The sequence below is a fragment of the Mycothermus thermophilus genome, assembly GCF_041956435.1.
Source record: "Mycothermus thermophilus strain CBS 625.91 unplaced genomic scaffold VTJ04scaffold_5, whole genome shotgun sequence".
Taxonomy (NCBI): Eukaryota; Fungi; Ascomycota; class Sordariomycetes; order Sordariales; family Chaetomiaceae; genus Mycothermus; species Mycothermus thermophilus.
This window is the reverse complement of record NW_027191431.1, coordinates 319843-335629: the sequence shown is the minus strand read 5'-3', so window position 1 is coordinate 335629 and position 15787 is coordinate 319843. Positions and strand designations below refer to the sequence as shown.

The 15787-nt window shown below is 54.9% G+C and overlaps 2 protein-coding genes across 2 annotated transcripts; one reads left to right on the top strand and one right to left on the bottom strand.

Moving 5' to 3' along the window:
• Positions 1-10275: 10275 nt before the first annotated feature.
• Positions 10276-12125, bottom strand: VTJ04DRAFT_7150 (uncharacterized protein; the record flags this gene model as incomplete). Its single annotated transcript, XM_069365446.1, has 3 exons — positions 10276-11445; positions 11536-11653; positions 11770-12125. 3 exons carry the CDS (start codon positions 12123-12125, stop codon positions 10276-10278), a joined length of 1644 nt encoding a protein of 547 aa, XP_069216479.1.
• A 2420-nt stretch (positions 12126-14545) lies between these two features.
• On the top strand, positions 14546-15686 carry VTJ04DRAFT_7149 (uncharacterized protein; the record flags this gene model as incomplete). The annotated part of the gene is made up of 3 exons (XM_069365444.1): positions 14546-14735; positions 14794-15042; positions 15112-15686. 3 exons carry the CDS (start codon positions 14546-14548, stop codon positions 15684-15686), a joined length of 1014 nt encoding a protein of 337 aa, XP_069216478.1.
• Positions 15687-15787: the final 101 nt, after the last annotated feature.

Here is a 15787-nt window from a genome sequence, read left to right as displayed (position 1 = left end):
GCTTCAAAATGAAAGCCTCGTATAACTAACGACTCCGTCAAAAAGACCAAAAATGCCCTGGTTTCAGGGGTCGGAAATCTTGACATGGACTCGGACTCAAAGCCAACCAAAATCTGACATCCACCAAGCAAGCCAACTTCCCAGTCAGACGGGCAAACCTCACCGAATCAATCAACACGACTGCCTACGGGGTGTGATAGTTTCGGATACTGAGGGCTGACAGCGTGGCTGTTTGACCGGTGTTTAGTTTACTAATATGTTCTGAAGTGAGGCCCACAACAAAAACGCCCCTCTGCAAGGCGAAGAAGACAAAAACAACACAAGTGAACCAACATAGAAGAACATCCAGTGGGCGCAACCCCCTATTTCGAGCCCGCCAGCAGCCCTCTCAGCACTCCCTACCTGTAAATTGCCAGCTTCAACAAGCCCCGGGTGGACCCTCTTCAGTGAAAAGTTGCCAAGTGAAAGCCTCCAAAATTTCAGGCTGGCGGTCCGTCGAGCTTGGCCAGAACAAGCACAAAAAAGGAAATTCCCTTAGTCATACCCCCTGGCCCTTGGCGCGTCCCCTGAGTCGTATCCTCTCTCCTGCCCCGGCTGGCAGTTCGGCAGGTGGAGAACACAAAGTGAACGGGAGCGGAGCAAATCCGCCCCCGGTTTTTTTCACTGTGCAGAGTTCTTGAACTCATCAACACAACGCAGCTGAACCGAACCTCCTGAACACCAAACAACGCCAAACATCCAGCAGCAACCAAACCAAACCAGACCAAACCAAAATCGGGACCGAGAGAAGAAAAACAAGCTCTTTCTGGCGTCGAGATACGCGACCAGTTCCACCGATCCACCGCCCAAATGGACCCGGCGCCGGGCCCGTCACCCAACTAGCGCCGGCGCCGGCGTTGCGCTGGGCAAGCTGAACAACCGCCGACTGGCTTATACTCCGTACACTATGTGTGAGCTCGGACTTTGGTCCGGCGTCAAGACGTACACTACTGTGCGTATGTGCAGACAGCACAGCACAGCACGGCACTTGCACTGCGGGCTCGACTCACTCGAGAATCAACAAACACCCGACGACCGCCAGCCTGGCTGGCTGATAGTGATGAGCCCAAAGCAATGGATTGATGAGATGGTGGAAAGCTTGGTGATTTCGCTTCGCTTGGCTTCAAGGTTCTTGAGAGATTCGGGACTTTGGTGGCGCTGAAGGTAAGGAGGTGTCCGTATTACACTAATTTTTTCACCGGAGGAGAGTCCGGTCCGTAACAGTCCATCCTGACGAGCTGTATGGAGTGTCACACATACGTAGCACAAAGATCGATGCCTGGAAAGAGTCCTCGCATGATCTCTTGATGAATCCTTCTCCAACAGCACCGGTTCCTCCTACCTCGCTGCCTCGGGGTACCTCCGTAGCGAAGCAAAAGGATATCACGGCCGCCATTATCTTTGGTCAGGTAAATACTTCGTACGCAGTCATGTCCCGACCAAAGGATCGCAAGGAGTCTTTTCGTCCCCTGGTGCCTTGGTAGCGGTGTTATTTTCGGCGGCGGCGAGACGGTGGTGGCAAACCACACCGAAAACTGTCACCCAAAAGTTTCATTCCGAAGTACACCCCTAGGTAAGCTTAGAAGTAAGCTTAAACAAAACATCCGGTCAACTCGGAGTTTGGTTGAGGCTAGGTGCTGGAGGAGCCAGGCGGCCGAAAGTACATACATAGGTACATAAGGTAGGTACCAGTAGGCAGGACAATCAAACCGCTGACCCTCCCTTCACTCGTCCTCTTTGCATCTCCCCTACCTATCTGGTAACATAGGTAACAACACCAAGTCCAGAGAATGCAAGGAGGGGATCAAAAAACTGTTGCCTACCTGGTACCTATAGCCGAAGAAACAGAGGAAGCAGGGAGGGTTTGTTGGCTGAGTGGTTCACTGCTACGTCCAGTAATTGGGTGATGATACGTATCTGACAACTGGAGAATGTTGGAGCCTAGGCTACCCGAGGTAACTAGCAGTACGATCCAAACGCCGACGGGAAGTCATGAAGAGAGGAAAGATGATGATGATGCCAACACAACATCGCGGTTCGTCCTCGTCCTATTCGTCCTCAGTTCACCACAATATCAAGAAGACCGATGTCTGGGAGGCAGGCCCGTTGTGGTCTCCTTGCCCACTTGCCCATCTGCCGCCACCACCTCTCTTCAGGAACTCGGGGAGATCTCTTCCCCCTTGTGTCTAGTGTTTGCACATAGTACGCACTTGCGCCCAAGAATTTATGCCCTGTGTCTGTATGTTCCGTCTTTCTCTCCCATAACCCGTAAGAAACGAGAGGTCGCTGCCAGCTAGCATCAATGGATGGCACACTGTACTCCGTAGGTGTACCAGCCGTAATATGGAGTGCGGATTACCTAAGATCAGGTATCCAGCACATTCCCTAGCTTTATGTAAGGCTTGCTAAAACCCGAAACCGAGCCGCGTGTGCGCACAAAACGTCAGTCCGTAAATGGTCGTAATGTATGGTGGGATCAAACCCAACAAGCTGACCTCCCGGGAGAGGGCAACCAACGATATGCAACTTTTCCCTCACAGACAGACCCAGATATGTATGTACTGGAGTACATCCGAGATCAAAGGGCCAAGGGCTTGGCTTTTGCTGACTGATCTGTGAGCAATGCAAACCGATCAAGCGCAAACGTGCTTGTTTCGACCGTCAGCTTGTATTACTAGCATTATCCTGTCCGTGGTCTCGATGCTTGGCTCATGACATACCCCAAAACATTCTTACCTATCAAGTCAGGTAGTTAGCTCCAGCGAATAACGACGTCAAATATCAAAAAGAGACCTACGGAGTTTCCTGCGTCCCTTCGGTCCAACTCACCCCCTCACCTGACCCTTTTCGGCCCCCATCTGACACCCAGCTGGCTACCTGTCCTATTCAATCCACTAGGATTCCGGCGGCGCAGCCAGAGGACCTGTAGATCGTCGATAGTCTATCTCAGTGGGTAGCTGATAGAGGGTTCCAAGATCGTTTCCGCCCCCAACGCAAACAACCAAGCGATGAAAGTGTGAAAGTCAAAGCTGAGGTGCTGACAGTGCAGACACAAGCCAAGGAAAACGAACACAAGGCATCCACTTTTGCGGAGCTCACACACAAGCAGCCCGGCCGCAGCTCTCGGCATCCATGGATGGCCAACCACGGCTCACAACAACGATGCAGCCTCTCGGAGGGCTTCCATCAGCCGGCCAGCAGCAGCTGGAACAGGGTTGTCGAGAGGGATGATGCTACTGGGCCTTGTCGTTTTCAACGCCCCTCCTTTCGTCCCCGACATTCTTCAGGCCGTACGACTGGAAACTTGTGTGCGGGGGCCATAACACCATTACCAAGCATTGTCTCCAGTGGGTCGCGTGACGGGTTGCTGAGTGGCTGTCTGACTGTGCGGCCAAGCTTCGGCCAAGCTCTTGTGTGTTGAGTAGGAGTCATCCCGAGCGACTGAAGGACCAACATTAGCAGAGAAAAAGGCGTGGCAAAAAGATCCAAGCCGTGGAGCATCAATGAGCATGATTTCCGTGTTCGTACTTTTTCGTCTTTTTAGCAAAGTCACCCTAAGTGAACAAGTTGTGTTGAAGCGGAGCTCGGAAACCAACAAACCAACACTGTGAAAATACACATGCCAGCAACAGGTTGAAATGCAAGTCCGGAACATGGCACGGCCTGGTTGAGCGTCCCGCGAGGAAAGCCGCTTAAGCTTAACCCGCTAGCGCGCGTGGTCCTGACAGCGCCTCGCGTGGCTAAGCAGGGATTGCCAGCTGGATCCGGACGGATTTCCATGGGGGTTGGCGGATGAGCGGATGAAGGGGGGTGTGGATGGAACCGAGATGCCTCGGACACGCCCAGAGCAAAAAGTGAACCATGCCCGGCTGCGGATGAGAGCAGGAAAAATGCCAGCCATGGCAGCCAACACCGAATGATGACAGCTGGGCGTCTTGGGGAGAGTGGAGCGGATTGGCCGGTTCGCATCACCAGGACAAGTGAACTTGTGCAGATTGGAAGCGAGCATCAGCAGCAGCATCAACATCGATTCCATTCCTTGGATGATGGGCAGATGACCGAAGGAGCGCCACCCATGCTCCCACCGCTGCATCGCGAATGCGAGACGGGGGACGAAACGGCGTTTCGGGTTTTGTTTGGACAGCTCGCAAGCTGGTCCCAGATCAGGAGGCAGCAGCTAAAAAGTCAAACAATGGAACACGAAGTGAAGAAATGCTGGGAACGCTGGGACTTCACTTGTTACTTAGCGCTGGGCCCAAGGGCTGATCGCTGACATTAGCGAGATGTCTGAGGATCTTGGGTTCCGAAGGCTCGGACTGCTGGGCCTTCCATCTGGAGCCGCTGACGCGTCAGCCAGTTTCTGGATGGACTTTGCATTGATGAATGGAGATGATGATTAATTGATTGCAGTGCTGAGCGTGGAACACATTGTCAAGGTTGTGCAACAAGTGAACACGATGCTGTGCAGTCTGGAAGATGGGGGGAAGTGATTGATGAGGTGGAATTGGAATGTCCAGGTCGTTGAGCTTTCCGAGCACAGAAATGCAACTGGAACCGATGTGCGAAACGCAAAACCGGAAAAATACGATACGTTACGTAACGTATCCCGTTACGAGACGAGCGTCTCAGGTCGCGTCCCGTAACACTCGTACTTCACGCCCAACCCCCCAGTTCATCTTTCCGGCGCACGGGCCCCAACTCTAATCCAACAGCGCCTGATGGAAAGCAACCAGCGAAAGAGAAAAGTGGACCGCCCTCGGCAGAATCGGATCAAGATCGTGCCAGTCCCAAACTTTGTGCGACACCAACCGTCGGGCCAGCGATTGTCGGCCCCTGCCACCTTCTTGTTTTATGGATCATGATGATGAATGGATAATTCTGCGCGGTACTTGTCGCGTTCTACCGTGTAGTACAAGCCACGGAGTTGTGCAGCGACCTTCCACTCATAGACCGCCGGACCACAGACACACACACAGGACTGAAGTGCCGTGCTTGCAACAAGATCCGAGTGTTGACGCCGAGCGCCACTCCTGGCTGATCGGATGTCATGTGGGAGATGGAGATTCCTTCCAAGTTAACGTTAGTGATCAGCGTCTAGCGACATAACGTTAAACGTTAGCCAAGCCGAGTTCAAGTCTCGACTCCAGACAGGCAGGAGCAGGCGGGAGCAGGCGGGGAATACCAAGGAATACCAAGCCATCCCGCCGCTTGGCCTTTTCGGCAGATCAGCCAAGACACCCCAAGCCGGTGCCACGGTCTGATGTTCTCCGTTGTTTTTTCACTTCATCCTCACTGTCAATGTCCGCACTTCCCCGGGAAAAATTGCCCGCATCTGGTCTTTTTTCCCCATTTGAGAATTTCCCAGTTTTTTTTCTGCTCTGCGCTTGTGCTTGCCATTACTTCCCACCTCTCCACAACGCCACATTTTGTTGTGGTCGGCATTTGTGTTTGTTCGCTGTGTGTTGCGACCGGCAGGCATCTCATCAACTGTTTGGTGATGAAAGTCCGGACTTTTTCGGACATTGCCTTACTTACTACCCCTGTGATGTCCGTACACCATCCATACCAGGTACTCTACAGCAAGCCCCAGCCCAAGGCAACCTCCAAAATAGCTGCTGCTGACAGGCTCGTCGGCTTGATCATTCTTCCTTATGGCGGTCAGCGAGGCAGAGATGCAGCAACGATGCTCAACCGATCAAAAAACCCGGCTAATGCTGCCTCATCAGCGCAGCAATGGAGCACACATCGATGCGAACCCGGATTAATAAACTCAACGAACGCCGACGGCATCTTTCTGGAAACTCGCCTCCCGTCCGTGGGTTGCAGCCGGAGCTCGGCAGTGCGAAAATTACTTTACAGTATGTACATAGGTACATACATGATGCATCCAGGCCAACAACCTTCCGTCCCCGCCCCAATAAGGCTGCTGAGGTTGTGTTGATACTCAGGTAGATGCGCTAACTACCCTGTATGCCTCCGATCTTGGGTCTCCGGACGGACCTTGCAGCCCGAGGCGAGATGTGGTCGGCGCCCTGAACCGTGTCCTTGAGGCTCTCTACTCCGTCATCCGTGGTCCTTCGTCGCTGGGCTTACGTCCCAGGTGGCCGCTGCATCATGCCATGTCGGCGCAAGTGGATTCTAACTCGATCACCCATCGCTCGGCGCTTGGAAGGAATACCTCGTAAACCATCATCACCCTAAGTAGCCGCCCTGTCCTTCAGTATCCCCGATCTTCTTGATCGACCAAACAGCCTCCATGGTCTAAACCCCCATTTCTGTCCGCCGCAAAGAAACCTTCTCACGCTGCATTTAATATACGAGATGTGTTTCATCCGGCCACGCCAAGCCCTTCGCCCGCCGGGCCAGACGCCCCGATCCGGGCGCGGGGCCTCGTTTCCTCCCGAGAACACGCCCTCGCAAGAATCGCCTCGTCTCGCCACGGGGAAATCGGGGTATCAACCTTAATAGTCTGTCAGGGCGATCGCCGCCGCCGTCGTTACGGGGTACGACTAGGTCTACACCCCTCTCTTGACGTACTACACATACGTATATGAGTATTATGCGGCGGCTGTCCCGCGAAACGATCTGGTGATGATTGACCCGGAGACGAACATGATCAATCAATCATCAGCCTTGGCCCCGGCACATGTTTGGGGAAGGTGGTAATGCGCGGTTCCAATGCTTTCATGGAGATGTGCCGCCTACCACGGACACTTTGCACAGTTGTAGATCCAACGGTCGAGCCGCGCAACATATTATGCGTGCGCTTAACTACCTGTTGGATGATACCGGGTGCGGCTCCCAAGTGATTCATCCTGTTCTAGGGGACGAGGCAAACAAGGCGCGCACAAATACATTTTGCAATGCTGAGAGTGCCTACCTAGGTACCTCACATAGTCTGTCGTGGGCCTCATGTCCAAGGCAGAGCAGTTTGTTGGGCCGTCCACTCCGGCTTGACACGTATGGACGGAGTAGACACGTAGCATCATCATCAACCACTTGAAGTTGGCATCTACTACCCACTCCGTATCCGTAGATATCTCTCTCCTTCATTCAGCCCACCCATCCCTCTCTCTCTCTCGCCACCAGCGCGCATCACAAAGCATCAGATAGCATCTAGATCAAACAACTTCCCTCCGCACCCTCCCACCTCCCTTTTTCGCCTCCTCCAACCCAACACCAAACCACCCAACATACTACTACTACTACTACCTAAAACCTTAACAACCAAACGGCTGGCCGGAAAACCCGGTTCCCATGGCAGACGGGTATACTTGAGCATAGGATCAAGATACGACCAAGCGCGGCTCGATATTAACCACCCTTACCCCCCACCAACGGCGGATATGGTTGGTGGGCCATCGAAGCCTAGCCAAGCTTTACCGCCGGGGCACGGATAGTATACTAGTATATTGTGAAGGAAGTAGGTACTATACCAAACCGTCCAAGAGTCTGGGTAAGGTTGCGGTTGTGGCGCACGGGAAACAACGGCGGCGGCGACGGCGGCCGGCGGCCGGCGGCCGGCGGCGATGGTGGTTGGCCGTTCGGGTGGGTGATCGTAACCAAATCCTGATGGTAGAGACCGTTAGGGAGTTGTGCCAGGGCTAGAACCTGCATTAATAACGTTACATATCGTAGATAGAGTTATATGAGTAGTAGATTTGGTGCGCGCGTGGGTCTCCTTTAGCCTCCCGACAGGCCGCCGTTGAGGGTCCGTCCGGGAGACGTGTCGTGGACATATTGTGGATGATTATGATGATGTGATGTTGCCTCCTTGGTGGGCAGGTAGGTAATGTAGGTACCGTACCTGGCAGGTTTAATGTATGTATGCATGATCTAGAGCATTCCGTGACGGACTTCTACCAATATACTATAGGGCGTACGGAGAGAAGCATGTATGGGCATACGGAGAGAGGACGTATGTCGTCGGATGGTCCACTATCACCAAGTTGCGCTCCCGTCGTCGGTATGTTCATGAACTCCGTCCCGCTCCTCTGTGGATGGAGATGGGTTCTTCCGCCGTGTAGGCCCTGGCTCACGGAAGCACGGTCGCGGCAGTGCGGTATTAAAATCATCCGGGAGTTAGATATGAAGTATATCACCTCAGCTTCGGCTTGCTTCCACAAGGTGGGAATGGGAAAGGATTGACGCCGGCGGCGGTGGTAGTGGTGGAATCGAACAAGTCCGGACAGAAGCGCTCCAAACACAGAAAACCTCCACCAGCCGCCGTGGAGTCGTCACTCACTTGGGGGGATTGAGTCGGGAATCATGAGAATGTAATTCTCAACGCATCTGCCGTCGGGGAGGTAATGTAGCTGGCTCGTGCCCTTGAGTATTGGCACGCCCTTTACAGGAAACATGAACGTATTCTTGTCAGAGAGATCGGTCGGGATCTTACACAATTGCGAATGAGAGCAAGATATTCCGTAGGTGACTTCTTCAGATAGAAGAAACTGCCGGAGATGTCATGCAAAACACCGTTGCTCCTCCTGAGCATCCGCTCCCGCCTGTACATACACAAGTCAACAGTCGTCGCTGGCAGGGACCTACCTCTCTACCTACCCTTACCTAGCAACACACATCTCCTCCACCGCTGCTCGTATCAAAGCAGGTAGCTTCTGTAGGTAGTCAGGGGTATAAAAACCATCGATGCTGGGCTGTGAAGTTGAGCAATCAACCAACCTGGCCGCCCACCACCAGGTAGGTGCCAAAGATGCTGACCCCCCCAAGCTCGGATCATCTCGCAAAATCGTCCATACAGCCCATGTTCGTCGTCCTTCTGGTCTATGTCAAGCTCGGGAGAGCGGCGGGCAGTGATCTATCCGACCCATGTCCATAAGTAGGTAGTCAACTCCCCAAGGGGGTGAAGAATGACATCGACTCCTGGTTCGGACATCTATAGATCCTCATGACGGCAATGTAATGGGCCTGATTTTCTTCGACGCGGTGAGAGACTTCTGAGAATCTTCCTGCCTTTGGTCCGCGGAGTCGACTCATGTCAATGAGGATACCCCATGCCCGTGTAGGAATGGCCATGTTGTCCTTGCTTTGAGCTCATAGGGGTAAGTATCGAGGTTCAACTTCCCCCGGCCATTCACATCTGAAGCAGTGACCTCCTTCCCTTTCATCACCTAGTGAGTATGGAAAGAGAAGGACCTTCGAGCTTCGCTCGGTACCTATCTACAACAACCTACCCTGCATTACTTAGCCTTGACGGAGCATCAAACATCTCAGAGGGATGACCAATTCAATCTCAAGGTCAACGAAGCTCACCAACGTGTCATTGATACTTCCCGAGATGGTGGAATGCTGGTGAGACATTAATTGGTAAGTCCTCAGACTGGTTGCGAAACGTTGAATATACCGTGGATCCAGCCCCCAGCCAGAGATAGAACGTTTGGCATCTCCCCACGCACATAGTCTCGACAACAAGAAAGAGAACACAGTACCCTCCTTGCCAAACAACCTGGACGAGCGCATATCCTGATGAAAAACAAACCCAAACCGCGTTAGTTGATAGGGAGCGAGTAGACCTCACACAACAACACATTAACAACCCCATCTCCGCTCAAAAACAAATCGAAGGATATAGACCAAATCAAGATCTCTGCGGCCATAAATCAACGTTCATGCAACCACACAAGGGCAAGTGGGAAAGGCGCAAGGCCAGGTACATACATCCATACATACATACGCACACACCAAGAGATAGTCTTACAGATCTCCGATGCAAGCGGCCGAGGTCAGATATTAGGAGTGGTCACCACCTGACCGCTGCGCACCGAGATGGACGATGGATACCAAAAGATCCCTAAAGGCCGTAAGGCCGACGACAGTGTCGCACACACACAGAGAGAGACACACAGACACATACAGAGTTTGAGTCCCCCCCAAACAGTCGGCCCGCATCGGAACTGTCAACAACAACCAAACAAAGTAGCTTAGACGCAGCGGCGGGTTTATAAATGAAAAAATGGTTTGTTGGGATCAACTCGCCCGTTGCGGGTAGAAAGCGACACATGCCACCCCCGCACAACCAGATTGCGTGTAAATGGGACAAGTACTTGGATATGATGGGACCAGATCGTGCAGACAGGCAGGAACATCTCATCAAACAGCATCGGCCGATAGGGATTCGGGGGTAGAGGAGATCAGGATATATTGGGCGGCCGAGGCAGTGCCTTTACCAAGCCCGAAACCTCAGAATACGTACTGGTGTGTTTTGTTTGTTCCCATTCAGCAGTCGCAACGCCCATACCAGCGTGGAAATGAAACCATGTCTCGGACGGTCTGGACACCGGCCAGATAACTGAGGAGCCGATCAAAGCCCAAGCCAAACCCACCGTGCGGCGGACATCCCCAGCGTCGTAGGTCGACATACCAATCCAAGGCGCCACCGCGTGTGGCGTCGTCAGGGTCAGCAGCATCTGGCGCCGGCGGCTTGACGATCCCGTGGCGCTCCATGGCGGCAAGGAGGGGCTCGAGACGATTCTCACGCATGGAGCCGCCGGCAATCTCGCAGAACTCGGGCACCAGCAGATCAAAGCACTCGACCGTCGGCCCAGGCTCGGCGGGAGCGGCGGGCGGGGTCTCGCGCATGTAAAAGGCCTTGATGTCTCGGGGATAATGCGTGACGAATACCGGCTTCTCACCGCCCCCGACGTGTTCGGCAAGATACCTCTCATGCTCCGATTGCAGGCCCGCACCCCATGTCGGCTTGTGCTCGAAGCGGTCGGCTTTCTGCTGCAGCAGTGCGATGGCGTCCGAATATGTTATTCGGGGCCAGTCCTCACGCATCAGTCCCTCCCAGCGGCGGCGCACATCCTCAGCCGGGGCGAGATCGGAGCCGTATTGCTTGGACCGGACGAGCAGATCCTGGACAGTAGGCGTATCGATAAGGCTGGTGCAGAGAGAGCGCAACATGTCTTCAGCGAGGTCCATAACGGGGCCGAGGTCATCGACGAAGGTCATTTCGGCCTCGAGCATGTAGAACTCGCTCAAATGTCTCGACGTGTCGCTCCGCTCAGCGCGGAAGACGGGAGACAAGGTCCAGACATTGCCGACAGCTTGAGCGAGAGCTTCCAAATGGAGCTGGGTTGAGACAGTGAGGTACTTTTTCGACCGGAAGAAGAGCTCCTGGGGTTCTGCAGACTTGCCCGATGACGTGTCAGACGTGTCGTTGGCAGGCGAGACGGTGAAGACCTCGCCGGCACCCTCACAGTCGGACGACGTGATGATGGGCGGATGGGTTTGGGTGAAAGATCGGTCTGCGAAGAATTGAGTTAAAGAGGCGATAGCATTGGAGCGTAGTCTCAGCAGGACAGAGTTGACTGGAGTTCTCGGCCGCAAATGCGGCAGGGAACGGAGATACTCGGGTGTCTGATATTTCTTTTGTATTGGAAACGTCTGCAGCGGGCGTGGTCAAAAGACATGTCGGTCATGCAGGGGATAATGGCATTTGTCTACAAGGATAGGAGGAGAGTAAAGGATACATACCTTTGCATCAGACGGCCCTAAGACGTCGACCCCGGTGACGTGCAACTCGTGGGACTGGCCGGCACCTGGAGAAGCTACCCAGGAGCCGGTGAGGCGGACGGCGGCGCCAACGGCGAGACTGCATGGACGGGGTGAGGTGCATCAGCAAACCGAGACACGGCACGCATTCGAGGGTCTCGCCAGGCACTGAGGAGGATCGGCACGGGAGTTAGAGGAGTGGGTGGCGGCGCATACTGTTCGGCATGGTCGGCCGGGATGACGGCCTGCAAGGGGGCGAGCGAAGAGCCATCACCGAGAGACACGAAGCTATGGCTCTTCATGGAGCGGACAGAGCGGACGTAGCCATGGACGACGACATTGTCGACCTTTTCCGTTGGCTTCCACCTGAGCAGGTCGGCTATGGGACGTGTTGCCTGCCGAGAAGGAGAGTGGGAGGAAGAGGAAAAGCCATGACGGAGAAGGCTGGCGTGGCGTGGAGGGCGAGCGCCCCGTGGGGCAGAGAGTGAGGAGGACCTGGTCAAGGTGGACGAGACATGGGAGGAGACATGGGAGACATGGGACGGGCGGAGCGCTAGCAGAGCGGGCCGCATCGCTCCCAGATCCAGCGCCAGGGCCTTTTGCTTTACTCCTTGTCCGTGTGCTGGCTGGTGTGCGATGGAATGGCTAAGAAATGGCTGAGCTGCAGGGGGGACTTTTGTTGGTGTGTCTCGATGCTTCTTGATGCGTCTCGGTGCCTGAGGTCGTGATGTCGTGATGTTGGATGCGTCTCGTCTGAACTGATGCTCGGATTCTCCCGTCTCTTGTTGGCTCGACAAAAAAAAGCTAGGACGGAAAATTCCCGGGACTCGGGACTTGGGAGTGGTGGACTTTGGATGGGACGCAAAAATTGGCAAGAATTGGAGAATTGCATGCCACCAAAAGGACATGATCTCTTGGCAGGACACCACCAGCACTTTCCCTTCTTGAGACGCAGGGTTCCTGTGATTGGCTGCAAAGGTTGTCCTTCAGCTTGGCGCGCTGAGGTTTCTGCGTTTCAGTCCCCACGGTGGGGTGTCCCGGTCTGTGTGGGAACCAACCCGCTGGGAAGAGGTCCCGTGTTTTCCAGGTTCCGCCCGTCCAGCTGTGGCCTGTGATTGAGGTGCTGCTTCCACACCCCATCTTGAACCTCGAAACCTGAGGCAAGAACGGCGTCTTCCTTCTCCATCCACGCTTCTTCGGCAGGAGCAGAGCAACAAGACCCGTCGTAGGTAGGACCGAGGTGATTGCCTGGGACTGGCGGGCAAATGGAATGCCAACGCAGCAGGAAAAAGGAAGGAACAGCATCCATGGATGCGGTCGATGGAGAAGGCTTCCGGGAACCTGAAGCTGCGTTTTTGCTTTTTTCGCTCTCTTTTCTCTCCTTCACACCACTCACTCGCAGCACTGACAACACCCTCACATCCAAACCTCCACTCCCGCCGTCCCGTCCGTCCTTGACCGAGTTCTGCTAGCCCCTCGCTCGGTCTCGGTGAAGCTAGTTAATCTGCGCAAACAAGGTCTCGGCATCGTCATCGCGCAGAAAAGGACCGCCAGAACCCCGTCAGACATGCACGCAATCGAACCGCCCACCTCGGCTTCGGGTTTCTTGGGTTTCCTGGGTGTCCTGGGTTTCCCGGGTTTCCTGGGTTTCCCGGGTTTCCTGGGTTTCCTGGCAGCTGGATCCTGCACTGGAACCTGAGGTGGAAGCTGGAAGCTGAGGTGCATGATGCAGCTCTCCTCTCGCTTCTGTCGGCTCGGGTCTCGCTTGTTCGGAACTGACCTGCGCTGAACATATGCGTATCCATACCTATCGGATAGGTACCAGTCTGTCTACTACTAAGAACCTAGTAACTGCTATCTTTGCTAGCAGACCTCACCGGGCTCTGGATGCTTCCGTGCGATCGAAGGGCGCTCCCCTCTTTCGCAACCCCCCTCGTTCATCGAGGGGCAGCATCCCACCCTCTCCCAGACCCCTCCAAGAGTGCCGAGACCATCTCATATCCAGCCACACCTGTCCGAATCCCCGCGGGGACAATCCTCCTCCAGAACAGACAGCCTGGTGGCTCACGCTAGCACGTCCTCTTTGGTATCCATGTCTCTGGCATCGTTCGATTCTTTGCTCACAGCGAGGCCAGCTGCGGCTACCAAGCGCTAGTGAGCCAGATCGAGAAGAGCCCGCGTTTATTGCTTTCGGCAGCTGCCCGCCTTCGCAGATGTAGATATCTCCCATACCTAGTACATTTCCCATGTCGACGGCCTGCATCCTCTGTCGTGGGAGTCGGCCGTCCAACGGCGTATGTGTGTGTGTCTTGCAGGGCCCTGGTCCATGTCTCTGGTCCCGAGTGGCGTGGGAATACCAGATTGACTCAAACTCAAGATGGCGCACTGCGGATGCACAACATGGGTCGTCACCCACTTCGCAATTCCCAGGGTCTCGGCAGCGCGCCTCGGGGCAGCCCAGCCTGCCACTGTTCTCCAGCTTGGCCTGCAGTGATGCCAGATCAGATCTGGTCACACTCTGGCCTTGCGTTCCCTCTCCCTATTTTTGTGCGCGCACTTTGGAGGGGACATGCAGCGCGTCGAGAGACAGCCGACCGACCGAGCCGTGCGGCTTGCTGGGCTTGCTGGGCCTGTCCATCCTCATCCCCGCCAAGTTGAGCCATTGTGTCTGATATCTGTCTGAGACTCGGCGGTTACACAGAAACCTCTTCACACATGGCAATTCGGCACGCCGCCGCCGCTCTCTCTGCGGCTGCTCGTAACGTGGAGACTGGTAGCCCGCTACCTGCTCTTTTTCCTGTTTCTTCTTCGGCCCCAGCGCCGGTGTACGCTGGCACATATAAGGCACTCATCCCTCCCCGGCCCATCCTCACCTGCACCATGCAGAGCCTCCAAAGGAACTTTAACTGTTTCTCACATCCCACCGAAATAACCGAAAATCCAACTCCCACCTCTCCCTTGACCCGATATCTTCTGTTTGGTGTTTGACCCAATGCCGCCTTCCAGCTCCAAGTCCAAGCCCAAGCCGTCCGAGGTTGCCTCGGAGGCCAAGAGGATATACATCCCTTTGATCCGTGAGAAGTACGCCCAGACATGGCTTACTGCCTCATATCTCTACGAACAACCATTGAGCCAGATCGTCTTCAATGACCGACCAATCGACCTGAGCCCGCCAACGTTCTGTAGGTCCCCCACCCTGTTCCGCGGACCTGTTACATTTTGCTGACATGCCATGACTAGACGTTCGTTCTGGTGATCCCGTAAATACGGCCTTGGAATGGGCTCAAGCGGCAGGAACCCCCATTCCCTTCATCTGCGCCGCCAACGACAAGCGCCCAGGAGGTGATTGGGAGACGGGTGTGGTGGGCTACGAGGAGCGTCTGTGCCGCCGGAGCACTCTTGCGGCTTGTTTAGCAACCCCGGCCGATGATCCGCGATCTACACATTATCCCCTCCCGATATCCGCAGGGATCATTTCACCGCAAGTTGGTAAGTTATTTCCCGGTGACGTAGTATTCACTTTGTGGTCTTTTTCAAGTCCCTAACACGTCAACTTAGTGGTATTCCGGGGTCCCCACGACCGATATGAGAAGCTCCCTTTCGAGCAGTGGGGGGAACTGCCCGTCATCTCGGTGCCTCCTCCACGCTGGCCGAAGCTGACTCAGAACGGCACCAAGTACTCGTTCAGCGACGAGCGGGAAATGGTCAGGGACAAAATGCTCGGGGCCCTCCGCATCTGCGCTTACCACGGCTACAACAGCGTCGTCATTGGCGACTTTGGGCTCGGCAATGGCTACCGGAACCCGCCACAGGAACTGGCTGAGCTCTGGCGCGAGGTGTGCCTGTACGACCCGGACCTCCGCGGTCGCATCCGCTGTGTCACGTTCGTCATTGAAGACCCGAACCAGAGCACGACGCAGCTCATTCTGGACGATCTCGAAAAGAAGGCCAAGGGAAGTTCGAGCAAGTCGAGGCCAAAGAGCAGCTCAAGCTCAACCTCGAGTTCCAACTCGTCGCTGTACAACTCGCCCACCGATTTCGAAATCTTCTCGCGCGTGTTCAACCAGGCCGAGATACGGAGGTTCCTCTCCCAGCCGGACGAGAGGTACGGATGGAACACTATCCTGGCCTAACTAATGGGATCTTTTTTGGAATGGGGTTGGGAATCATCAAAAACCTGGCGTTCAGGGGCGGTTTCGGGGTTTTTTGGGGGGGGGGGGGAGGGGGTGTCGGG